The sequence below is a fragment of the Geospiza fortis genome, unplaced genomic scaffold (genome assembly GCF_000277835.1).
Source record: "Geospiza fortis unplaced genomic scaffold, GeoFor_1.0 scaffold138, whole genome shotgun sequence".
Lineage (NCBI taxonomy): Eukaryota > Metazoa > Chordata > Aves > Passeriformes > Thraupidae > Geospiza > Geospiza fortis.
In genome coordinates this window covers 4,664,474-4,692,273 of record NW_005054307.1, presented here as the reverse complement: position 1 = coordinate 4,692,273, position 27,800 = coordinate 4,664,474, and the positions used below count along the sequence as shown (strand labels likewise).

The 27,800-nt window shown below is 37.7% G+C and overlaps 1 protein-coding gene across 3 annotated transcripts in view; it reads right to left on the bottom strand.

The window, feature by feature from the left end:
• Positions 1–27,800, bottom strand: part of ICA1 (islet cell autoantigen 1) — a 56,791-nt gene that overhangs the window by 2,763 nt on the left and 26,228 nt on the right. For 2 of the 3 annotated variants that reach the window (XM_031066753.1, XM_031066752.1), the window contains exons 7-13: positions 21,107–21,232; positions 20,826–20,924; positions 14,704–14,798; positions 12,550–12,599; positions 9,007–9,075; positions 8,853–8,894; positions 4,824–5,099 (exon numbers count right to left, since the gene is read on the bottom strand). In XM_031066753.1, the coding sequence (XP_030922613.1) occupies positions 4,824–5,099; positions 8,853–8,894; positions 9,007–9,075; positions 12,550–12,599; positions 14,704–14,798; positions 20,826–20,924; positions 21,107–21,232 (757 nt within the window). The remainder of the gene's footprint in view (positions 1–4,823; positions 5,100–8,852; positions 8,895–9,006; positions 9,076–12,549; positions 12,600–14,703; positions 14,799–20,825; positions 20,925–21,106; positions 21,233–27,800) is intronic. The other variant, XM_005418561.2, reaches the window with a different exon arrangement.

Sequence of the window (27,800 nt, the reverse complement as noted above, 5' to 3'; positions counted from 1 at the left end):
CATTAGCATGAGGAGTTACTTTGTTAGCTCCAACCCCCCAGTGTCTGGCAGCATTAGACAGAGGAGCAGAGTACTCATTTATGGCCATTTGTATCTGTCCTTGTGCACACAAAGTCAGCAGCGAGACCTGCACAGGAGCAACACCCTTTACAAGAGAGTATCTCTAGATCACTTTCACCACCTCTAGATCACTTTTGCCATCTTCAGCTTAAGGCAACTATACTCTTTTCAAACCTTTCACCTGGCTAGAAAATATTTTTGTTTCTCTTATCAAATCACAGTTAATATTCATTTACAGAAAAGCCAGTTCAGTAATCGAGTCAAACACAACTGTAGGGAAAAGAAGCAATTACATTTGGATAGAAATACCATCACAAATAATAAACATTTTTTTCTAATTCCAAAGACTTTCATTTCATCCATTGTTCCAGACAAAACCTTATTTAGAGACCCTAAATTTTTTAGTTAATTCTGGAAAAAAAGATAATTCATTGCAAAACACTGAAGAATTAAATTCAAGATTAATTACTTCAAGTTAATTTAAAACTACATTTTAATAGACTATTTATTTTTATCTTTATTTGAAAGGAGATTCTCAGCAAGAAGACAGCAATTATGCAGGAAAAAGTGAAATAGTTTTTTTGTTCTTACATGCATATTCCATATCCACAAAAGAGTAATAATAAATAAGTTAATAAGGCCAGATGAACAGGCTGGCAAAATGAACTAGGGGTAGTATACTGCAGAAAAATATTAGAAAAAACCCAGTATTTTTGTCCCTTACTTAAGATATTTAAATTCATGCGCTTTATTGCATTTAGAGGACTGGAGATAGTATTTCTAATTTAATCAATTTATCCTTTAAGTTTGGCCTGGTCAATTATCCATCTAATTTGGAAGTATCACAAACAGGATGCTCATCTATGCACCCAGCTACCATTTCCTTATTCAGTCTCTTTTTTTTCTACAAGTGCCTGCTTTCACATCCTTTTTTACTCTTTTTCTCCTTCCTCCCCTTAGTTTCTGCTCTTTTGGGAGCCCTGTCAGATATTGGCACCCAGCATCCTGACAGGTAATGCAACAACCACATCAGTCGCATCAACCCTTTCTCTCTCAGTAGATTATTCTCATCACTTTCTGATCTTACCTTGCCTATAAAAGGTCTGAAGTCCAAGCTATGTTATAAAAAGAGGCAAGATAAGTTTTTCTGTAAAATCACATGAATTAAGAAAGAAATTTAAACCCACAAACATCCTCTGTATCTATCTCTAAGGAAACTAACCAAAAACTACTTCAAAATCTGGATGCAGAGTGCTCACATGTATTTGCTCTAGACAAAGGTGATAAAGGCTTGTGAGCCAGCTTCTGCCCTCTGAAAGTGAGGTCTTAAGAGTTTAGTCCTTCAAATTAGCAAATCTGAATGATTATAATGGAAAGCATGGCATCACCCCTGCAGAATGACATACTTTTCCAGGCACTTTCTCTGCTTGTGTTACAAACAAAAATGGCAGAGGACATTATACACAACTACAGTAGACTGCAAGGCTTTTGTCTGCTTGGAGATGCATTGTGAGAAAGTGTTTGATATGGCAATGAATGACAACAGGTAAATTCAGCTGCTTAAACAAAGAGGGCCAAATCCTAATCTGATATGGGAAATGAATGGGAGCTCTGCCAGAAACTTTCTGTGCAAGTCCCAGTGACTTCAGAAAAATCAGGAACTGGCTCCCATCGACCTCACTGATGTTCCTGTATACTGGTGTGCTTCGCAGGTCAGGGAGCAAAACACTTGAACTCCTTTGGAGCCCTCCCTCTTTTTGAGTCCCTGGACCAAGGCCTGGTAGGCAGCACATCCATGAGAGATGCTGTGGCCTGACTGCCATTTAATGAAATGCAGGTAGCTCACTTAGAAAACAAGAACCACCTAACACTAGCAACAAAAAATCCAACCAAATACACTCCAGAAAATATGTGATGCTTTCATAATGAGATTACTGATTTATGAAGGTACTGGGAAAGACTGATGCAGAATTTGTATGAAATACTTTAATGAATTAAATTTTCGGTGAGCTACAGAGAACAACTCTGCCTTTCAAAGCCAAACCACAGCCTATCAGTTTGAAAGCAGTTGTTGGCCCTAAGCCTGTTTTGGTTTGCCTGTTCACAGGATGGATTTGTTACGTGACCAGACAAAAAGTTATTACCAAGACAGCAAGGAAGCCAAACAGCTTGGTGTTCAGCAAGCATCTTCACCAACATTGCAATGATTAAATTTAGAAAAGGAAATAGTGAGCTGTGCATTTTCTTATGAACTAGAATACATGCACACGTAGGGAAGATAAAGAGGGGCCCTTAATGGTACAAATGAGTAAGTAAGTGAGGCCATAAACATCATGAAAAGAGAAAGCCAATGCTCCCTCTGAAAAAGGAGAAAAGCAACTGAACTACAGAGCTGTATCCGAAGGAGAATCTAAAAGATATATTGGGAGCATGCTTTGTTTCTATTATATACACACACACATACACACACACACATTTATATGTATTTTAAACCAGCACCTGGTAGCCCCATAGCAATTCAGAGTCCCATTGTGCTGGATCCTGCCTATAAATACAGCCAGAGAAAACTCTGAGCTGGGAATTCCTGACCCTAACAGTTTATAACCTGCATAGCATTGTGCCTGTTTTACAGATTAAGATCTGAGGCAGAGAGAAAACAAAGCCCCAAAGATTTATGAGCGCGCTTAATGTAAAATAAGTAAGTAATCCCACTGAAGTTAATAGAAAAGTTAATGTGCTTAAAGTTAAGCATGTGAGTTTTAAGAATCTTTATGGTCTTAAGGCCAAATTCACACAGGAAGTATGCAACATTGAGGCTCCAGTGTAGCACCTCACACTGAATAATTATTAAGCAATCCTACCAGTTAGGGAAATAAATGCAGGAGATGTATCACGAGTCCTCAGTAAAAATATAATTCATAAATTCTAATATTTCCAACTTGTATGTCTGTATATACTTATACTCCAGTTAGTATTTAAAAAAAGAAATCTCTCTTTCCATGTTTAATGATAAGGTCAAATTCTGAAAGAATAGTTGTGAAGTGAAATGAAATGTAGTTTAAGATTAAAGCTGAGTTTTTACAAGATATAAAATGGACCAAATTTCACCTTCTGTTAAAAAATAGGAAACAAAATCTTGGAAATATTTAGAAAGCTAAAACAAGAAACAAAACATTTAGAAAGATTATTTTCAGATACAATCACTCAGCTGATTAACCCTGACTTTTCAAGTGCTGGTACATAAATTACCACAATCTTCTGCCAAAACCTTGGAAACCCATTTGAAAACATCCACATATTTTACGCTTTATTATTTTGTTTACTCAAAAAGATTTTGGAATACCATGTTGACTAAAATGGATTTTCCATTTTTACTATTCCTTGAATGCAACATTACTGAATTCTGATTTTGAAGTCTCTAACACTGCACCCAATGCCAGTGCAAATGAAAGCTAACACTCACATCAGAAAGGACGCACAACTTTGCTTGCTATTTATACCTAAAAAATACTTTTCCTTTAAAAACACATTTACATTTAAAAATGGAAATTGAACTGAAATTTAAAATATATTTGGAAACATGTAAAGCTGCGGAAAAAAAATCAATCATAATATTTCTGTTGCTATTTTTAGAAACTTGCTTAAAAACCATGCACCTTATAAAGCTTCATCTAAACCTGTGCATCATTAGAAATGTCATTCTCCCATTTTTCATCTAAGTGATGAAGCCAATGAACCAAGGTATCTTGCTTTAGGGGTGCTGGTAGTAACTGTATTAATTATAAAATAAATCCGACTTTTTTATTCCTCCCAAAATGTCACAGGTCATTGTACCTCATGTATGACTCTTCCAGTTGCATGGGTTCCAAGAAATAGTCTCCAGGATAGGATCAGCCTGCTACTGTTTCCTATATTGCTCTTCCCCAAGTGAGATTTAAATGACTTGGGACAGGGCCCAAAAAGCCAAGGTCCCCTCCAGCTTGCAAAGCCCTGCAGAAGACCCAGCCAGACTGCAAGGAGCACAAAGGTGGGTGCTGTTGGCTGTTTATCAGCCTGCCTTCCTCCCTCTCTTCCTTCCTCAAGGCCAAAGCAGCAGCAGGAAAGCTCTGCCCTAGTTCCCCTCTTTTCTTTTCCCCAGCAGTAGCTTGGAAAAGCCAAGAGAATTAGCAGCACAGAAGAAAGAGGAGGGAGGGAGAGTTGCATCAGTAACCAGCTTGCAAGAGAAATCCACCTGTATGGTTGACAGGATGAGACAACTCATTCTACCTGACCCGTATCCCTACATCCAAAGTATAGGATGCTTGGAAAAAAAAAAAAGAATGCAACTGATTTTCACTACATGGTTTAAAAACAGTATCCCCAGACAAAATACAGCAATCATTTTTGGTTCCTCGGCCCCTTAACAGAGACAGCAGTTGTGATTAAATCAGAAAAATCCACTCAAGCATATTTTCTGTTTCAGGAATAAAAAAATATCTCAAGGTTCTAAAGATCTCAAAGAACATTTCAAAAAATTAAATTAAAACATTCATGACAGTAATCTTGACTTTAGGTTTTGGGTACTTCGAACACTGAATGAGAAGGGCTAGAAAAACAAGTAAGTTACTCATGTATTTTTTTCTCTAGGCCATACTCTGCTTTAATTTCAGGTACAATTTATGCAGCCACAGCACAATATAAACTTTCATCACACTTCTACATACCAGAAAACCATACTCTAAGCCCCAGCCCCAACATACTGACAGAACAAGATGAGCTCTCACCATGTAAGGATGACTGCAAGTCATTCATGTTTTGGTCTAGCAGCTGTGAGGGTAAGTAGCCCGATGGTGCTGGTACTGCAGACGATGAGGAGTTCTCCCCATCTCTAGCTGAAGAGTTCATGGTGAGATCAGCAGCCTGCCCAAAAACAGCTGTCCACTCTTTGCTGAACTCCCCCTCATCCAGGGAGGAGGCGTTGAGGATCTCATTTAGTAATACCATGTCATCCTTATCACCAAGTTCTGGCTCCAAGGATCTCACAAACTTTTCCTTTGAAGCTGTCTCAGAACAAGAGAGTCAAGATAAATAGTATTTTTAGACAACGTAAATAAGGAACTTTTAAAAACATATCCAATCTAGGCTAGGTATGTTAAGTGAGATGGAAAATTTTTGCATGAATATTTATTTTCTTTTTTAGACTCAATTCTCTTGGATATCTGGGTTTATACCTTATGCAACAAATAATTCCTTCATTATCTTAGATAACCTCACTGCTGTTAACACTTGCTTCTCATTGAAAATAATACTACAAGTGTGCTTAAAAATCTATTAAACACACAAAAATCATTACAAAGTCTAATATTTAAATAATTTGAAAATACTACTTTTATGTTGCTTCTTGAAACATTATATGAAACTCTCAAAAAAAACCCAGATTGGTATAGACTAAAAAAAAAGTAAAACCTTGGGACTTAAGATCTTCCTTATGATCTTCTGATCTATGCTTGAATTATTGGGGTATTTCCCCATAAAAAAGGTCAGTCTATCACATAGAGTCAGATTTCTCTGCTGACCAATGCTGTAGTATTTTTTTTCTCATAAGCTGCTGAGAAATAATTGGGGCTCACTTTCCTTCTGATTCCCTGTGCTAGTTTTTCCAGTACCAGAACTGCAACTGAAGAAGCTCTTAGATCACTTGAGCCATTGCTCCTCAAAACCAATTATTTCCTATTTTAGGAATGGTACATAGTTACATAAAATACATGAAACTGGTAACCAGGATCATTATCCTTTCCCAAAACATTCTGAGAGTTAAAGAACTATCAAAGACCCCCAAGTGTTATTTTACTTGGAAGCATTTGGAGCTCCGTTTGGAAGCATTTGGAGCTCCACTGTGGAAATCTGCAGATGACAAAAATGGTGGTTAACAAGGCTGATAATGTTAAATTCCTGAAATCCAGATCAGTTTATCTTAATTATGCTTGTTTCAAACTTGTGGTAAGGCACAGAAGCAACTTCAGTTTTCCAAAGTTTTGGTAGATCAGCTTAACTTTCCAATTTGCATTCAACTTACAAAATGCTTTTAACTCTTTTGGGTTGGGATAAAAGACTGACAGTAGCAAGTGTCTGCAACAGGCCATTTTGCTGAAACTCAACAGCCTTCTCAGAAGTTTCCTGGCAACAGCTGTAATAATTTATAATTGAATGGCTGAAGTTGAGTCAGAGGAGGAAAAAAGGCACAAAACTGTGTTTTAAAATAGGCTCATGCGTCAGCACACACACCTACGTACTAAGAAACAAATAAGCCGGCACAAATTAAAATGATTTTATTCATTACTGAAGTCAGCTGTGAGATTCAACTCCTTTCTAACTCACATTTTGATATACCTCTGTACTCCCTGACAGGGCCTAAAAATTAGAAATAGAAACATTAGAAACACTTCAATTCTCCTGATGTTCTCCCTAGACATAACTAAAATACCACAGAAAACAATTTGTTCTTAAGAATGTTCAGGCTGTTTTCCCATCTTCAGATAAAGAGCAAAGAATATTAACATTGTCCAAGTACCTCCAATTCCCCCAAGTTATTCAGCAGGTAAGACAGAGGGGTAAATCCTCCCATAGGGGAAACACACCTGCTATTTCAAAGGCCCTTAAGAACTCTGAGCTCCATGGGGCATCACCACCCCAAAGCTGCTCTCAGGAAGCCCCTTCAGGAACTTGCAGGGGGAGATGCAAAGGGAGCAGCATTTGTAGCAGACCTGCTACGACACAGCACCAACACCACAGGTAACCACAAGTGCCCTGAATGGAACAAATGCAGCAGCACAGCTCAGAGCCAAGCTCTGCTCCATTTGGGGAACCACTGCAGGAGCCCCATCTTGATTTAGCAGCAAGTACAACATAAAGCTTTACATGTGAAGATCAGCCAGGTCTTGCTGCAGGGTGTAAAGCCACCAGAACTCTGAGGAGTGACACATTTTGTGGCTCAGCAATCCTCCTGATCTTCCTGTGGGGACTGTGCAGCTGTGGCAGGGCAGGATAGGGTGTGTTCCGGCTCAGGCTGCTCTGAGTAAGCAGCAGCAGCAGCTTTTACTCTTGTTTGCAATAAAGGTTATCTAGAAACCAGCCTTGCTTACCGAGATATTACTCATGTGGTATCTCTGCTAGATTACTAGAATGATAGGGACTTTCTCACTTTACCCATAAATCTTCTATTACTTCTTTTCCTGTTTCTGTTTTCACTGGCCATTTTCAGTCAAAATCCTTTTTTCTGTCTGCACATGCTGCCCCAACCTTATAAATGCCCATGAAAAAAATCCAAACCTTCCATTAAAACACTGAAAGAACAATGTGACTATATTCTTTCTGTTCTGTTTGAACAAGCCTGTAGCAATTCTCACAATTCCTTTGCAAACTTACCTCGTTTTGTTGCTGTTAAACAAAAAAGGGAAGAGAAACTAAAAATATTTACAACAGGGCATGATTGGCAACACATGATGAATACTTCCTTCTGAAACACATGTGAAAGTGTGCCTCTACCTATACTGCTCCACTTAAAATAGTACAATATTCATTAGCCTAAAGCTAGTTAATGTGTAAAATTAGGGCAAAAGACTGATATTGTAAGAGTGCCATAGCCAACCTTAGCCAATGCAGACACCCCACAGCAGTTTTTGCATTAATTTCACTGTTTAAATAAAGAAAAAAGTGTTCTAAGTGACAGAGCTAAGCTTGTATGAGCAATAATTGTATGTATTATCTGTATCTCCACTAGGAAGGCCCAACAAGGAATGGAACTGAGTAAGAAGAAAACCAGAAGAAAAAAATGCCACTATCAGACATGCACCGATCTTTTTATTAACCACAGAAAAGAAGTTATTGTTACCTTATCTATTCACAGATTAGGGCTGCTTCTGCAGATAGCTGAGGAACTTTCCTGGTGCCTGCCTCCATGGGTGATTCTTCACATGGATAATTTCCCCCCCCGCCCAGTGCAAGACACTGCCCATGGCAAACCCAAAGTCAAGGTTTTGCAAATGTCCTTACCTACCATGAAGGCAGTGCTTTAAGTACCCCAAATGCTCTCAGTCTGACTGACTAAACCACACAAAGGGATTTTTTTCTTTGCTTCATTTGCTTTTTGAGTTGCCACAATAGTTTGGTTGTTGAAGATTTTTTTACTCATTCTTCTGAGATATATGAGTAAAAAGCAACTGAAAAATTACAGACAACACTAACTTCTTAGGAAAACTTATAAAATTTTAACCCATATGTTATCTGGTAAAACAGCACATCCCCTTGAGCTGCCAGGGGTCTCACAGAAGTGTAAGGACCATGGATTTAATTAACTCTCTGTCTGAAAGAAGTCACCAGTTCTTACATGGTGTTCAGAAGACTACATTATTTGTTTCTGATATGTACATTTTTAACACAAAATCTTGTGGTTACTAGCGTACTGTCAAGAGTTGCAGCATGACGACTAAAAAACCAAAATGAAAAATTTGTGAAATGTTATAGGAGGGGTAAGGTTTACAATGGAACCAACTTCAGCTGGCAAATAGGATATAGTTCAGTCTACCTAATCTTGGTATAAACATTTTATCCCCAATAAGGTTTACTTCAGTAACATCAGGAATAGTGTTTCTGCTGAGTTTACTTTAACACTATTTAAATACTGCAGCTGAATAATTTCATTCTACCTTTCAGACTGCGAAATAAATTAAGATCTAAAATTAAAAGTATACTTGGCTACTATGATTGAAAAGCAAATGAAACAGATGACACAGACATACACAACCATATCATACCATTTTCTTCAGGTTGCAGGTCTAATAACTCATCTATAGCACCTAAAAAAAAAAAGAAGAAATACAGAAAAATTAAAAGCCACAAAGGAAGATCTGCAGTACACTGACAATCAGTAGATAAACATGTAAAGATAGCTTTCTGAAGTGTCTTCACCTGAGTTCTGCTCGTGGTTACAACGTCCTTGTAACGTGGAGATGACATCCTTGCCATCATCAGCTGTAACTGAGATCCATAAATATGTCAAATTGCACTTGGCAGGAGACCATGCTTATAAACAACACCACTACAGGATCAACATGCAATGGTTGTTGGGATTCATGTTTTAAATGAGTCATGTTTAAAATGAGCCTGGTCACAATGAATGGAAGATCCAAGGCACAAGCATTTCAAAGTGAGGCAAATTTCTGAATAATAAATAACCTGAGGGAGATCTTCCTTTGAGTCCCTGCCTGCTACACTACCTTCTCCAGGCTGAGTGCACCCAACTAAGGCAACTGCAACAATCAGTCCTCCAGAAGCAGAGAAATTTATTTTAGAGGCTTGTACTTGGGCCAGGAGAGTGCAAAAAAGTACCAGGATCTTATCACTCTCTAAACTGCCTTCCTTACAATGTGTTCTTCCTCATGACAGAAACTCTGGGAACATGGAGGAGTCTTCACCCAAGGCACCCCAAGTCAGGATATAAGTAACAGCATCTCCTCTGCAGGGAAATAAATGGACTAAGACCAATAGGGAGTAAAATGTAGAGCTGAGAGTTATAGGCTATTAGAGGTGACAAAACATGGCTTAAATTCTCAGTAAGTTTCTTAGATGACACATGAAATTAAAACAATTATCTAGATTCTGTTTATCAGTGAAGAGAAAGATATCTCCCTCATTAATTCCATTTAAGACATGTAGCAAAACATGAGGGATGAGTTACTGCTGAATATACCCTTTTCTCCCTTATTAACTGTTGAGGAAATCTAGCTCCTAGACAACCAAGTCTGTATCTCTAAGGACACAGGAAGGGTTTGGCCACAGTATTGCCAGACCTGGAAGGCCCATCTGCTGGAAGCTTCACACAAGAGGCTGGAAAAGTGAAATAGAATTCTCTACTATGAAATAAAAACTGAATCCCAAACTATTTCAAGAGAATTGCCAATCCCTTCCAAGAGAAACTTCAATGTGTGTTCAGAGCTAAAGGAAACAGAACAGCTTGCTGTTTGTATCATTATCTTCATAAGGCTTTGCTAGGACAGAAATGTGCTCAAAGCACAAGAATCAGCTGGTCATTTAAGAACCCATGAACACACCTAATTACATTCTATATAGATACAGACAACAGAGGGATAAAAACATATGAACGATATAGATATGATATTTTCATAAAAGCTCAATGCACAAAGCTAAAGGGGAAAATCTCAACCCTAAACTGTCTGGCAGAGGGGAAAAGAAACTCAGAAAGAGAAGTTCATGACAGGTGGGATATGGATGGCCACAATTCTGTAAAGAAAAAGGTACAACTGATGCCCAAAGCCTGCCTTAGTTGAGTGGTAAACATGATGGAGCCAATCTTAAAGGCATCTGTAGCATAGTAAGGGAAAATGCAGAGCAAATGATAAAAAAATGAAGTTATGAAGTAAAAGTAGTTGATGAGGAAAACTAAGAAGCAACATAGCTCCCTCACTAGAAGCATTGTATCTGTATGACTTTAGAATACAGAGGGTAATTCAAGAAAAAAAATCTCAGCAATGGCACAGACCTGCTGGTATATGAACATGGAACAATTTAGAAGACCAGTTAGAAATATTTCAAAGCATTTCAGTTTCTTTTAGGGGTGATGAAGAAAGAGACAGAACAAGGTATATTATGGTGAAATATTTTACAGTCCATAAGTAACTGAGATTCTAGAAAACATCTGCTAAGAAAATATAAGTCAGATTTTGTACCCATATATATTAAAATATCTTGTCAAAGATACATCTGATCTAATTGATTGCAAAATGGGTGAAACTTCAAAACACTGGGAAAGTCCTAATATTGTGTCTCTATTACAAAAAAGCACCCAAAGAACCATAATTAAACAGAGTGACTCAAATAACTGTAAGTTACTAAGGGCTGGTAGATCACCATTAGTCCCAGTCAAAAGATTAATGGAATGCCATTCAGTATGGCATCCAGCAAAAGAATGTGAGCATAATAAATGCTCCTCTAATAATTTACTGTTGATTTCATGGAAAGCAGACCTAGTTGAAAAAAAACAGCTAATTTAATTCTTCAATAAAACTATGAGCTTTTTTCAGTAAAGGTATTTGTTTAGAAACAACTTGACTTTGCACTGCACAGCCTTCCAGCTGAAAAGTTAGCACTGTGTAACATCTATAACGAACATATTGAATAGATTAGGAATGTGACAACTAACAGATGTCAAAAACACGTTGTTAGGAGGAGTAATTGCAAAGCTGAAGTGTTTCTAGTTTAGATCTGCAAGGCTTACTGTTTTATCCATTGCTAGTCAATGGCTTTAGCAGTCATCTGGAAGTAAATACAAAATCACTCTAGAAAAAAAATGTGCAAACAGCTAACAGACTATTAGAGGTGGTCAGTCAGTCCACTCATTTGGTTTCTGTAGTCAGAGCTGGGAGACTTCAATACCACCAAGCTGTAAGTTACATCTCCAGGACTAAGGAACATAAGCCATGCTGCAGAAAGGACAAATGAATCCTGGAAAGCTATGGCTAAAAGGAACTGAGTCTTGGTAAATAATGAATTCAGATATGAGCTTCAGACTTGATGTTGCAGTAAAATGGGATGTTCTTCTTAGATAGAGAAACAGTAATGGGATTTTACCTTCTAGAAACAGGACAGGTGAGAACAAAATCAGAAATCTCTTGTCCAGCTATGTATTTCATATTTGAAAAGGGATGTTGTAGAGTGGAAACAAAAACTTCAAAAATAAAGATGAGATGATGAGTTCAAGACATCAGTACAACTAACTCAGTGAAATAAAGACCTGAGAGTAGTCTTCACTTTCATGTAGTACTTTATAAGTATCTTAATGAAGGATAAAATATAACATATTAAAATTATTCTCCATTAATTTAGTATAAAAAGTTAGATCATCTTGAAGAATTCCATGGATGAAGATTCCACTTTTTACAGTACTTCACCACCCACACTGCAAGCATTTGCTTCTTAGTATGTACTCAGAATTTCCCTTTTTATCACTAGTATGTATTCCCTCCTTTCTTTCTCAGTGCAATTCCAATTGGAGCCTGGCTGTGTCACTGGGAAATAACAACACATAAGGTCATTGGCAGCAGCTGAGTATGATCTTGCCTGGCTTTTGGGCAGAAGTTCCACTGAACTCATCAACTTTTTCACAAACTACAGTTTAATGACTGGAATAAACTAGGGAGCTAAGTGGCACACTTCCCTTGTCTCACCTACTAACCTGCAGATCCCCTTCTTGAAGGGAACACGCCCCATGTAAGAATTAGGCTCTGGAACACAAGCTATTTGACCTGTCTGAGAATGACTGAATGAAATGCAGTGGGATGTAATGTGCAAGGCATTAACAGATTCTCCTGGCCTTTGGTTTTATGCATTTGTAGGGATTTGCTGGGTGAAGCTGATACAGGAAATAAACCAAACCAAATAAAAAACTGAAGTGTTACAGCACTTATGGAGTTATGAAAACATGAAATATAATACCTGAATAGTTCGATTCCTTGGTATGGCTCTCGTCATCTAATGAAATCAACCTTAATTTGAAAGAATAAGAAAAAAAATTGGGAAAATAATTCCAAGGCTCTAAAATAACAATACACTTTCCTCTTTTTGGTCAAATCATTACAGATTCATATCATTTACAAATAAACTGTAATAACAGATGGACTCTTGATTTGCTGGTCTGTTGTTACCTTTTATTGTAACACTTTATTATGTACCTTTTATTGTATTGTTGTTATTGTAAAGGTATTGTATTTTATTGTATTGTAAAGGTATTGTTGTTACCTTTACCTGTTTCATTGGCAGGTCTGTTGAAAATGAAAATTAGATTGAACTAGCAAATCCTATCAGCTTCCATTTTTAGTCCGACTCAACCTCTACTGAAAAGTATTGTGCATTCTGCGTTTGCACATTTGGTCTTTCATAGCTATCATGAAGGAGCTACAACTGTTCCCCAGCCCCCTCCCCCTCCTTCTTCCCAAAAATGGCAACCAACCACTCTGTGCTTCTCTTTTTAACAGCTACTAATTAAAAATCAACAGGACAGTTTTGCCCCATGTCAGCAGATTTCTAAAATAACAGATCAGCACCGTTGATGAAAAAAGCTCTCAACAGGGACAAAACAAAAGGTGCAGTTTATGTGCAACTCTTAAACAAAGGTGATCTCTTCAATGGAGAATACACACTTTCCAACTGCTATTACTTTGTAGAAAGCCATTCAAGGAGTAGGGACTGAAGCAGCCACAGGGTTGATGTGGTGGTGACAAGGACTGTGTGGGCACATTCCTCCTACCCTCTAGTGACAGGACAGAAAAAGGCACCTCCCCTGCTCTTGGGGGTAGGACTGTGGTAGAGGAAAATTAGATTCAGGCCAAATTCTAGTAAAATGAATGTTTACTGTGAATGGAAAATTCGTGAGGATTTAAAAAGCTTTGTCTTGTGTAATTCTTCTCGAATCTTAGATGTTTGTTTATGGTTTTAGCCAGCAAAAGGGTGATGTATTTTGTCCCTCACTTTTATGCCAGACAAGGACAAAGATAATCCATAAATAAACACAAATACAACCACGACATGGCATCTGATGCATTTCCTGGTAGATGCCAATGCACACATCTTGCATAAATCACACATTCATTCTAGAACTTTATATTCAACACTGAGGAGAGAGCTATTTATTAAACTCTATTACTGTCACGTGAGATGACACAGATGGAAGTAAGTGCTGTGGAGACAACCACCTACCAAATGGTACTTAAGTCCTTTCTAATATCAACAGCACCAAATCTGACCGATTTATAAAGTGGTATTGGTCAGTGGTTCTGAATCTGAACCGGAAAAATGACTGAAAACCTGAACTCCTTAAAAATCCATTATTACAAACAGCCAAGCAAAATCCACTAATCAGTCAAGCTGTTCTCTGCTTTTTGACAACTGATCCTTTGCTGGGTGCTTCATTTAAGCAGGGATAGTCAAAACAACAGGTGGCAGCAGGATTGTATCAACATTGCATCTCCTGGCAACCGAATCCTGACGGTCAGGTAGGGGAGGGATTGCATCTCTTTCTCCTCTTCTCCTCTCCCCACAGCAGCCCATTCATAAGTCTCTCTCAGCTCAGAGCTACAGGTAACTCAAAACTTGACAGCATCAGTTCACTTAGAGGTACTTTATACTAAGTACCTATTGCTTCATTGGATTGCTAACTGATGCTGTATACATTACAAAAACTAATCGCTACTCGGAGCAATCAGTAATCTATACCCTATTTCCAGGTGAAAGGAGATGCTGCTGAAAGGAGAAATACAATGCTCATATATCTTCTCCCATGTACAGTTGTTTACCATTTCTTTTAATAAAGAAAAAATGAAGCAAAAGCTGAAAAAACATAAAAAGAAGACCAGAAAAGATGAAAAACATATAAGGGTTTTGTGGGCCTTTTAAAATCTCTTAATTTCACCATAAAGTTTATTAGTTTTGATGTACACATTACAACATTTCAGGAATTTTTGTATTGAGGTAACCAGTAGAATTAGACTAGCTGTGTCTATATCTCTACTTATGTTTGGTGACTTTAGCAACCAGGAAGCAGATTATAGACAAAAATACTTATTATTTTGATATACAGGGCATGTGACTTACTGACTCTGCTGATCTTCCACTGAATTGGTGCTCTCAATCTGCTGGTCCTCCTTTTCTGCTTTTTCTGTTAGTTTATTCACAGGATCTTGCAAGCTCTAGATTGTAACCATAATATAAATGCAAAAAAGAAGAAAACCAATTAGAATCAGGAAAGCTAAAGTGTGTCATGTGAAACCAAACCTGATTCTAGACCAAGAGAAATCAACAAAGAATGGTTTTATACTGTATCAAAACAGTATCTGGCTCAAGCAGAATTAAAGTGTTAGAAGATACTCATTCAAACTGAGTCTGTGAACACACTTTATATAAGAAGATGGCATGTGACAACTTCTAAACTCGTGTTCTGTTTCTAATATTTCTAAATGATTACTTCTAAGTAAATATTTTCAATATTTCTAAGTAAATCTATCTATACCATGTGCAAAGCAGGCCAGATGGCATGTTTCTTTGCTGTTTTGGGGATTTGCTTATTTCTTCCTTATTTTCCTTTTTTTAAGATGAGAAAAATAAATTCTTTACATCTGTTTGTTCCTCATATACTGTTTATTTTCTTATTTATTCTCTTTTTCCCTTCCACAATTGTTTACACAAACTTGGCAACTGCAGTGGTAGTGGGAAGATACTGCTTGTATCCTGAATCTGAAAACAAGTGTTAAAATCTTGGATGATAGCTGATGAAGGGCAGGTGTGGTATTATGAAACCCCTCTGTCCCTTTGCAGTCTGAAAGGCTGTGCTAGAAGATAACGATGCGCAGTTATTCAGCATTTTTTTAACCAAAATTTGGAGATGAGAACAAGCCAACACAAACATTATAGACTGACTCTGAAGTAATAAATATACTACTAGTTGTCACTCTTATGTATCAATTAGAAATTCTGTCTAAAAAATTAAATAAAGGAACACTAATTAGGTAAAGCAGATGTTAGCAATGTAAATATTTCCATCTCTATCAAACAGTTTTGCTGTGAAGGTGAAAAAAATGTCCTCTTTCTAAAGCCCAACTCAGTTTCTGAAAATTAAACCATGTTACATGTGAATAGTCTTGACCATTTGTAAGTAAATTAATTAATGTTACCCTGATGGTAATAGTAGTGCATCTCACCCCAACTAATCCTCATGCCCCCCCACCCAAAAAAAAAAAAAGAAAAAGAAAACCTAAGGGTAAAACAGAGAAGTCACCTTCTATACAAACTTAAAACCCACAAAACTGTAGTGGTTTTGCATCTGGAATTTGAACAAAACATGAATGTGTTTCATGAGAAAAGTAAAACAAAAAACCACAGCCTAATTGACTGAATAAAAGTTAGGGTGTCCAGCCCATCTGTCACAACAAAAGCATTCCCAGACATGCTGCAGGTCTTGTTTCCACTGCCCTGTTAACCAGGACAGAAGAGGTCCCAGAAGGAGCATTCCAGTTTCTGCTTGGTTCAGTATTTGTCTGTATAAGGAATCCACACTTCAGTATTTTAGAAACTAAAGTTCTAGGTTTGTCTTGAGCTGCAGTTGCTTTTTTTCCCCTCTCAATGAGCTAATTCTGCATAGAACTGCTGATTAATTTGTCATAAGCAGCCTCAGCACTGCAGACATGATCAAAAGATGAAGGTCACAAAAAGAGCAATAATAAAAAAAAGCCTTAAAGAAATGAACCTTATTCTGTGGTTGCCACTCTTTTATTTGACACTGTTGCTACCCAGAATCACATGTAAGTGTAGTTCTCCTCACACGCTGAATAAGGACACCAGCCAGTTCAGCTAGATAACCTATGTATGGATGTCACCCTTTACCTGCACATGTACTGGGTATTGATTAGACTGCACTTCTTTTGCTATTGAAATTGATGGGAATTATTCCATCGACTCCAAGAAGTCCTGGACTAGAGTTCAAGAGCAAATATCAACTATACTTGCACAAAAGTGCAGTGTAGAGAAAGAAAGCAGCTCTGCATTATGGGGACTGTGCTGCTTTGGGCACTTGAGCCACCTGGACATCTTCACAACAGGACATACAGCCCACTGAATCAGGAGGTGATGGTCAAACAGTTGTGGTGCTCTGCCTGCCACCAAGTATAGCACCTCAGAGCTTGCTCCAAAAGGGCTGTAAAGGTTTTGGACAAAAAACAGAATTACTCTGACCACTGCCTAACTATACAAGTTAAAGAAAATTATTACAAGTAAATCCTGCATATTCACAAAAAAAAACCAAAACAAAACCCAGGGAAACAAGCATCCTTCTTTAAAGACCTATATTTTAAGGAGCTTCCTTTATCAGTGTTTCAGGAAATCCGTATTTAAAGGACTGTGATCAAACCACGGAAACAGCATATAGAAATGGAGTTCACAAGTACCTTGGGAAGGAAACAGCATGATAATAATGGCAGTTACTATTTCCTGTATCAGAAAAATAAACATAGCTCTGAAATACAGCTTTGGTTTCAATGGTGATTATTATAAAAATTGTTGATAATCAGAAGCTGTATTTTGATGGAAAAAAATCCGTGTAACAACTCTATTTGGACTCAAAATTGGATACCAAATAATGAAATTATTTTCCTCTACTCTGCACTCTGAGGTTCACTCCAAACTGAGGCATCTTTTCAAAAAGATTTAAAAAAGGTAGAGAATAAGTATGAAATGAAACTGAATGTTAAAAAGGCCAAACCATTTCCTAAACAGAAACCCACAGTAATGTGATCACTACTGTCAGCAGGCATAGAAATAAAACCATGATATTCTCTTAATTGTTTTAGGTTACATTAGAAGGAAGGGAAGAAGCCTCACCATCTAGAAAGTGCAATTAAACAGAGTTATGAAAACCCCGACTGAGTTCAGACCAAAGTGAGCACATTTCATCTGGACATAGCCCTGTCTTGGCTGCTCAGAGCACACAGATGTGTAACTTCACAGCACTCTTCTGGCTACTCATGTGGGCTAGAATGGATTTTGTTGTGAGCTACGCCATGTCTGTGGCTTGAAGTAGGATCCTTGCATATTCAGAAACCTATGTTCCTAGCTTCTTAGATCTCTCTTTGACTACAAAAGTCAGAGTAACACCTTACACACTAGCAGAGCAACCTCACAATCATTCAATCTGCCTGGTGTGTCCTTCTCTAACACCAAAAGTCACCCAGTGATAGCTCACCTGCTCCCAGGACTCAGATTAAGTATCTAAGCTGACAAGGGATTCCTCTCTGCGGAGTTAACTCTGGTTCCAGCTTAGGCTCCATTTCTGACTGCTACTCACTCACTAAATTCCTTTACCTGCATCTGGGCTGCTTTCAAGTCAAGCCAAGATCATCTGGATTGCACCTAAAATCTGCCCTCTGCAGTTAACTCAGCAGTGTTAACATCGCACTCAGCTCACCCACAGCTCCTCCCAAGTGCCTTGGACAACTAAAGCACTTCTTGACAAGGAAAGAATCAAAGCAACACAGCTAAGGGCAGTTTCAGAAGCCAGGCATGCATTCCAAGATGTAACAACATTTATGAAAAAGTACAACAGCACTGAGGAGACAAAAACTTGAACGTATTTCATTTGAGGAGAGAACTGAAGAGGAAGAGGAAAAGCAGGTTGTCTCAGAATTTCCTTCCATCAAGAAAAGAAATACCACACCTCCCCAAAATCCTTAGAGATGCAAAATCATAAGCAATCTCGTCTATGAGTAAAGAAACAAGAGAGGATACCAGACTACAGCACAGGTCAGCAGAAGGCAACAGTGTTGTAGTACCTGTTTGGACAGAGTACTCCAAGGGAATAGTCCATGTAAGGAGTTCAGGCAGCAGTATTCCACTTCACACAGAAATAAACAGATGCACTGAGATTTCTGCCTGTTGACTCTCTTACCAGGGCAGCTATTATTTCTAAGTTAATACAAACTCTTCTGAAAGTTTGGTATTCTAGCATTTAAATTTAAAGAATGCAACTAAATATTATTTAAGTAACTAGGGCAAATAAACGGTAACAAAAATTAGAAAAAGGTATTATTCATGAAAAGTAGCCCCTGAAATAAACTTGAATTAATTTGATATATGTTAATTTCAAGACAATGAAATCTTAACAGCTTTACCAAAACAGCAGCCCATAATCTGTAATAGTAAAGTGATGGATACAGCACCAGATACTTTTATATCACTTATACATAGAGCTGTTAGCACATTAATAATCATCTTTCATCAAGCACAAAACTCAAGAGTTACAAAATACAGCTGCAATAGCACAATTATACTGCTCTCTGCACATACCCTGAAGCAAAGAAAACAAATGGCTGCTTTTCATTAAGGGAGTTTGGCAAACATCTCTAAAGACAATGTTTTCTTTCCAGAAACAATCCTGAGAGGCATTTCAGAGTCTCTTTCCCGAGGTAAACCTGGTATGCAAATACATATTTATACTACAAAATACAAAGAGCAGTCTTCTAGTACATAGCACCTCTTAATTTTTCAGTAAAACAATCTATGTCGAAATTAAATATTAACTTACATTAGTTTCTTGTTTTAAAGTAGAACCCTAATCCTACATTCACATCTGCTTAGTTTAATTCAGTTTAATTTGTATGAGCAAGATTTTGTCTTTTATGGGATCATAAAAGACAAAAATGATTTGCAAGCATCAAATTCAAAATTTCCATTTAAGAAAGACCCCTTTTGTGGTATCAGGCAGGGGGAAATAGTCTAAAAGAAGTAACTTCCAATTAAATGTAGAGATTGGCACAAATATTTTATGTATATTTTAATCCAATATATATTCTGATTTTATATTTTAATGTATAAAGTCAGCAACTGACACGGCATCTCCATTGGGTACATTTTTAGACCAAAAGTTTCTCCATCAGAAACTACACTACCTTAGGTCAGCTATAGCTATCTACCATACTTCATTAAAAAATAATACCTCATAATCTCAATGTAAAATTAGTTTGCAGCTCCTTTTTAATATATAGTTACTCTGGCACGAACATATGATATGACTGGTAGGCATCAGTTCCCTAACCATAATCACCTATTGTTATTCCACACCCAGGTGTAGCAGAGGTGAGATGGGACTCTCCACAACCTCCAGAAGTGACAAGCAGAGGTCACTTACCCTGGTAACGCAACTGAAGTAGCAGCAGGCATCTATTCTCTTAGGCAACACAATCTCACCTGATGCAATCACTAGAATTTGATTTAATCACCTTAGCAATAATTTAATGTAAACAATCAGAAACTAATTGCTGGGGATAAGAGATCGTGCAAAAGACTTTGGTACAGAAAATAATCCCACACTCCAGAGACTGAAAGAAAAAACCCCTGATAGTAAAAGCCAGTAACACAGTCTTACTCCCAAGCAGCTGTTTTCTGAAAGCACAGAATTACGTAAAATCCTAGAGTTTTAAACTATCTCCTGATTAGCATCATTTATCAGCACACATATCAGTGCAAAAACAGGAAATCACATCTTTCAGTGCAGGACATGAGCAATATAATTGGTTAAGATTTTCATAACAAAGGCTGCATCCTAAACACACTACAATATTCCCAACCATTTTTACAATTAGTTTTTGCTTCTAGGGCTGCTTGCTACATGCATGGGTTCAATACAGATGGTATTTCTTTATCATAGATTCCCAATCTAATTTCAAATTTAAATAATGGTGAAATGTTTCACAGGAGGAAGTTCAAAAGGTACAAAGCATCCCCAAATGTCTCTCCTCTTCCATCACAAGGGTACACCAAAGCAGGTGCATTTTCTTTCAAAGTTCCTCTCCAAGGCCTCTAAATGTTATTATACATCTTGAAGCATCCTATTTGTTGTTCAAATAATCAAACTTTTAGATGCAAAAGAGCATGAAGAATAAATATCCAGCAACAATACAGGCTACCTACACAAATTAGACTGAAATAGTTTTGGATCAAAGCAAACATCTTCAGAAACCTTTTAACATCAGGAAGGTAAGGGAAGAGCCCACCAGCACAGCTGGTCAGAAGGACATTAAACAAAAAAACTGTATTTAAATGAAAAGGCAAAACAGGGATAAAAGTGTCAGAAAATATTTGGAAAAAATATCAACATATGCTTTCTCCACCTTTGTATGATCTCTTACTGGTTATCACTGGGCAAACATATATATCTACATATTCCTTACCTTTAACATAGTGAATTCATATGGCTGATAACCTTTGAAACTTTCATGGATGGCTGCCATTGTGTGTGAAGTTTTTTCCCAAAAATGAAGCAGTGTTGTCTGTAAGACAGGGTAAAATTTCAGTGCCAATGTTAACACAAATCTGTTTTCAGCACAAATTTCACATCTTCCCTCCAACACTAGCTACGTATTCTTATGGTTGAATATTGCCATGGTAACCTCCTGAAAAGCCACATTAACAGGGAAACATTTTTTCAGAGGTCAACATTTTCCTTGGATACCTGATATGTTGTTAACACATGAGAAAGGAGGTTGCATCTGCTGGCTCCCAGAAGATCCACTTTTTGACAGACATCAGTCTTCAGTTTGTCAAAGTTGAGTTTTGCGTGTCGCACTTGTGCTTGAACCTTCACACAAAAGGACAATTGTTTATGCAGCGATTTTTTCCTCTATTTTTAAGGAAAGAGCAAACTCATACAACCTCTAGGGAAATCAGACAACTGAACAGGCTCAATTACAGTTTTATTTTCATCAACCCCACTGAAATTAAGATAAACTGGCTGATAAATGGTACTCTTACTATCTTCTCTGTTATTGCTTTTTGTAATATATCCAGGGAAGAATTTGTTTCCTAACCCATTTTGTAAGACAGATATCAGTATAAAACATACACTGAGAAGAACTGGAAAAGATACTCATATTGGTATCTCTTTCAATAAAGACAAATTCAAAGCCCAACCAACAAACTTGGAGCTAAAAGTTTACAACATAATATACAGGTGCACAGTCAGAGACATTTCCATGTACCTATAGCAAGAGACAAATGACACTGACAAAGTTTAAAGTCTGTCTGCAATGATACAGCACATCAGTATCTTTGGATTGCTATGAAAATTTCACTCATTAAAGTCCTCCTTCTAAAATGGGAGTGCCTTTTCTGTTTACTGCTATCAGAAAAATATCAACCCCCATTTTCCTAGGGACTAACAATTTCAGTTTCAAGGGGTTTTATTTTTTCAAATTATTTTTCTATCACCTATTAGGTACATATACCTGTAGGTTAAGTACATATACAACATCCTGTTCCACAAGCTGCTTGACAGCAACACTGACATGATTTGGTATCAGGGTAGAAGGTAGATGTACACATTTAGTATCCAGGATTTTCCATTTTTGTGACAGCTTTGCACACTACCAAAATATTATATAAATGAAAGGTATTTGTTTAAATTCTGTAATCAATTTTGTTATCATTTTTTTCCATTGGAATGGGAAACAATCAAACCACAAAGTATAACGAATCTCCTATAACTCTTTCATAGTTAAAATAAAATATTTACCCCAAAAATAAAATTTTTCACAATGAAAACAAACTACAGAAGTAAATAATATATTTCTTTCCTTTTCTGGCCTAACTTGGAGAGTAAACTCATTTTGTCCAGAATACCCAAACTCAGTCAAAGATTTGTCCAACTTGTATGCTCCTGATCTTCAGAAGTGAATCTGGAACTTTGCAGCAAGAACAAATACAGACATCTCATAATGCCATCTGAAATGTTGTGTTTACTGTACTTCTGCTCTTATTTTCCCAAACTCAGAGTATACAAGACCTCCAACCAGGCAGAAAACCAGCCAAAGACCTGTATCACAAATTCATCAGGTGACCTACTCATACAGATTGTGGGACTCCTGGATTTCTGGACACCTGGCAACTTTGTTTCACTGATCAGATCAGTTCTGCTTACGCAATACGGCACATCAGCCTCATCTGTTCATAAGGAAGAAACTACCGCACTTCAAAATCTGTCATAAATGCAGAATCTTACAGGTGAGATTTAGAAAAAGATGATGCCAAATGAAAAAAAGCAAACACTTTTTCTTTTCTTAGTAAAGAGCAGTGCTACTCTACCTTTACAAAATAACTCTGTGATTATGCATTCATTCAAAAGCAGAAGTCTTCCAGGGTAACTCCACCAAACCATCAATGAACAAATCTTGAGTTCCAGCAGTAACAAAGCCAACTGAAATGTCTGACTGGATCCAGTGCCCTAAGCACGAGTAAAAATTTTACTGATGACTTGCTTGTTGCCTTCACGTGTTGGAGAGTTCAAAAAAACAGAGGCATCTCCAGAAGATGGAAGACTTCTTAGGTAGTTAGGAGGTGTTTTAGTGAGGTAGAGACAAATTTGATTTTTCTCAGAAAGGAGGAAATGGCTCCAATGGCTCCCATTTCTCAGGCAAGCATGACAAATGCTAAGCTATGATATAGAAAGCAAGGAGCAGCTACTGCCAAGATATCCACTATAAGGTATGGAATGTCATGAAAAGCCCCACCCAGTTAGAGTTACACTGGCATGAGCTGAGGCTGCTTCTTAGTTTGGAATCCCCAAGGATTGCTGCACTTCTAGCTTGTGCCTGATGGAAGCCCAAGCAAGGCACCATGCTATGCATGCCAGGAGTGCCATCCCAGCACATCTGTCTAGTCCAAACAGCACATAGTTAAAGAGCGCTGGATAAAGACATTTGTCCTGTGTTAGGTCCTCAAATCCTTTATTTGCTTTAGCTGCAAGTGCCTGAGAGCACAGTTACAACTTCAGCGTGAAAAGGAGAGTTGTGAAGAAAGTCATGTGCCTGCGCAAAAAGGAACTTCTAACTGAAATCCAAATATGGGATTATGTGCATCTTTTGCCGCAAAGAATTGCTGCAATTGGTAGGGATTTAAGTAAGAGATGTTGTTTGGCCTTTGAAAAAACTAATCTCAGTTACAGCCATGAAAATCTAGAGAAATTCAACTGATGTAAATGGAAATGTGTCACATATATATTTTACTGTGGTGCAGCTGAGAACAGAATCCCTCTCCTACTTGGTATATCATAGCACTGGTGAAAGCACAGTAAGAACAGCTGTGGCTTTGTAGACTGAAAGTCCAAGTAAGCAAAAAATGTGAATTCTGGGGACTAGAAATACTCTGCCAGTGATGGTGAGCCACAATTTTTAAAAAAGGGAGTACTGCTAAATGGAATTATGAATTCCTACTCCAACTCCTTAAGAAAGGAGAAAAAAAATCCAAAAAACAAAAGCACCTCTATAGTTTGAGTTGTAGTCTTCCTGCATCCATTCTTCAGGGACATTTAGCAAAGAAAAAGTTTGGCATTTATCTTAACTGAACATGTAATTAGTGTCTCTTTTAAAAATTAAAGCATTCATAAAGAGAAAGAGGTGATCCACAATACAATGTGGAATACAAACCCTTATGTTTATCACACTCATATAGATGATTCAAGATACTTAATGCTGTCTTACCAAATGCTATACATTCTTTTTGTCAACTAGGAAAGATGTGATATTATGAAAACTATTAAGTATGCTTTGAGGTTTTTTGATATATTGAAAGTTTATTGAGCGGAAGTATTCTCCCTTTTTCAGCAGCAGTGCAGGACAACTAAGAAAGAACATCACACACTACATCAGCATAATCTTTTGCTTTTTATCTGCGCCAATGAATGTATTTTCAATTGAAATTATTATTATTAGACATCTTTTAAGATTACTTGTTGGCTTCAGGAATTAGGTATTAAACCTTAGTGCTTACAAACCATAATCTACTTAATACCACACAAGTTATCAGAATGAACCTTTGGTTCTCTACTCAGGGGAAAGCTGATATAATACATACTAATCTTCTGCTCCTTTCTCTGCAAGTACTCTCTAAGATGTGAGAAACAGAACCTCATTGTGGTCTCAGTACTGCAAATTTTTATTCATATATTTAAATTTATTAATGCTGAACATACAATATTTCTTGAAAATCCTGGTCTGAAAACTGTCAGGATTTTACTGACCCTAGGAGAACTACCTTGATCCAAACACAACCTGAACATTTTATGATGAATGAGATTCTAAGCATCTGAAACTACAGGTGCTACATGTGAGATTGTATCATACAAGAAAATCTTACAGTACTCCTGGCATAAAAAAGATTATTACTCTTTTTCTAAGCAGCAACATGGCACAACCTGCCTTTAATTTCCCAATGCAAACACCTAAGTACAATATTCATAAAGAGCATGCAAGAAAACATAAATTTGGAAAGCAGTATCTCATTCAATCAACAGCCTGATAAACTGTAAGATGCCAGACAAACCTGAAATAATTTCAAAGGACTGAAATGCTACAATCCTAAATCCTGGGGGCTCAAAGTCAGATTCTAGAATGCTTGATTGTACGGGCAAATATTTGCTAACACAGTTTCCTAAACAGTATCCCAAAATGGATCAGGTTGGAAGGGACCACAGTAGATCCTCTGGTTCAACCTCTCTGCTCAAGCAGGGCCATCCCAGAGCACACAGCACAGGACTGTATCCAGACAGTTCTTGAGTATCTCCAGTGACAGAGACTCCACAGCCTCTCTGGGCAACTTGCTCCAGTGCATGGCCATGTGCACAGTGAAGCTGTTCTTCCTCATGTTCAGGTGGAATTTCCTGTGCATCAGCTTCTGCCCAGTCCCTTTTGTCCTACTGCTTGGCACCACTGAGAAGAACCTGGTCCATTCCTTTTGGCACCCTCCCTTCAGACACTTGGAGACATTGACTAGGTCCTTTCTCAGTCACCTCTTCCAGGATCTGAACAGGCCCAGCTCCCTCAGCCTTCCTCATAAGAGATGCTCCAGTCCCTAAATCATCTTTGTCACTCTCCACTGGACCAAATTCAGGAGCTTCATGTCTCTTTTTCACTGAGCAGCCCAGAATTGGACACAGCACTCCAGGTGTGGCCTCACTAGGGCAGAGTAAAGGGGCAGGATCATCTCTCTCAAGCTGTTGTCCATGCTTTCCCTAGTGAACACCAGGATATCATTAGCCTTCTTGGTCACAAGGGCATTGCTGGCTCATGGACAGCTTGTTATCCACCAGTACCCCCAGGTGCTTCTCCACAGAGCTGCTTTCCAGCAAGTATGCTGAAAACCTTTATTCAAACAGAAAAATTCTAATCTTCAAGCATGATAGCATAAAAAAAATAAAAATCCTCAGACCCAGTTAAAAAACTCTATTCAATATGTTCAGTTACTAAAATACAGATTTGCCAGGTACTTTCAAGGAGTCTTTAGGTTGTCTAGAGTACATCTGTGTTACTACTTTCTTTCAGTCTCCTATAAAATGCAAAATATATTTTCAGTAGTAGCCTAATTTCAGGGACAATTCAGCTAGTGAAGCATCATCTCCAAAATTATGTTAGATAAATGTACTAACTCACTTTATGTACAGTATATTTTTGTCTCAGCATTTCCAGCATAGAAGGAGAAACAGATGCTTTTAGTCTAATTTGTCACCCAACCTCTCACTTACTCGATCTGAAAAGCATGCACAGTGTGTGTATAGGCTGGAAGGAGGGGATAAGTAAATTGAGGGGGAAAAACGCCTGAAATATAGCAAAACTTCCTGTTTGGGGCTCCGGGTAAACCCTACCAGCAGACAGAATCAGTGCAAATCTTTGCATTAAATAAGCATAGCACCTTCTGGTATACCTGATTGTTGTAAAGACTACATGAAAATGAAATCAAACTGTAGTTTGAGGACCAAGTATTTACCATAGAGCACAACTTACAGCATTTCTGCATACGGCACAGAAAACATAACAAACTAGATTCTCAGTTCCCACAAACTGTAGTAATTTCATAGTTTGAGTGGTGTTTTGATGAGAAGCACCCATGACACTTTCACATGAGTATAACTAACTACTTACTGGTTTATTTTTCCCCTTCTTTTTAATTCAAGATTGATGATGTGCAGTCAGAGAGCAGAAAACGTAATGTTTTATACAAAATAATGCCCGTAACTCTTCCACAGGCAAGGTACAGACTTCCAACACCTTGTACAGTATGAAACCTGATTTCCATGTGCTTTGGTATATTCTACATTTTGCAGACTACGCTTTGATTCAACTGTTCCCTTGGGTTGGAATAGTATTTATTGCATTCATTAATCTCTGCTCCATCATTTTTTAAGAATAACGCATAAAAACACTGGTTAAAGAAGAGTGGACATACTTCTGTTCATCTGCTTCAACCCTGGCTGTTAAAATCTTCATTTATGGTCTGATGAGAAACACTGGTAGAAATTAATTTGAGGAGACGAAATTTTTAAAGTGAGCCACGTCTAGCTAAAAGGGAAAACTACTTGGACAGTATAAACAGATCCAAATGATATCCTCAGGTCTGAAGCTGAGCAGATGTACATCACATTTGTTCAAGAAACAAAACTGTTCTTGACATTTAAATTAAGATAATTTTAGTCCAGACCAACTTCTGATAATACATTTCTTAAATTTGCCATTTTGGACTTAAAGATGATTGTCTGTGCTTGTGCAAAAGCCCTATGCATCTCACTCTATTAGGCTTGATTAAGAAAATTTGCAGTCATGTTGCAACACATATAAAGGACCTAATTACCACTGCATGTCTGCCCGTCTCACTCTGGAAACCAACAAAACACCTTCTATGGAAGGGGTCCCTGCCCATAGCAGAGGAGTTGGAACTAGATGATCTTTAAGGTCCCTTCCAACCAAACCACTCTATGATTCTGCAAAAAGTACTGTCTGCCTTTCTGCCACAAAAGAACAAGTGGCATGTCAGCTTTGAGAAAGCACTTATGTTTGTGTTTTGAGGAACCTTAAATATATTGGCAAATTCGTGTGGAAAGACAGCCAGTAAGTGAAAGCTGAATTAAAGATGTATTAGGTCAGTTGCACTGCAAGAAACAGATTCTGAAAAGGAAGATGATCCAACTTTCTGATGTCTTGAAGGGGTAGAAATCTCCCATTATATACAGACTTGAACAATGCAAGTCTATTCCAAGATAAAAGACAACACAAAATCTTTTAAGCCACCAAAGACCATTTTTCTAATGGCTGAAGCATTCATGGTGAGAAACAATTAAAATATTGCACTAAAATACAGTGATAGCCAACATAATCCAATGA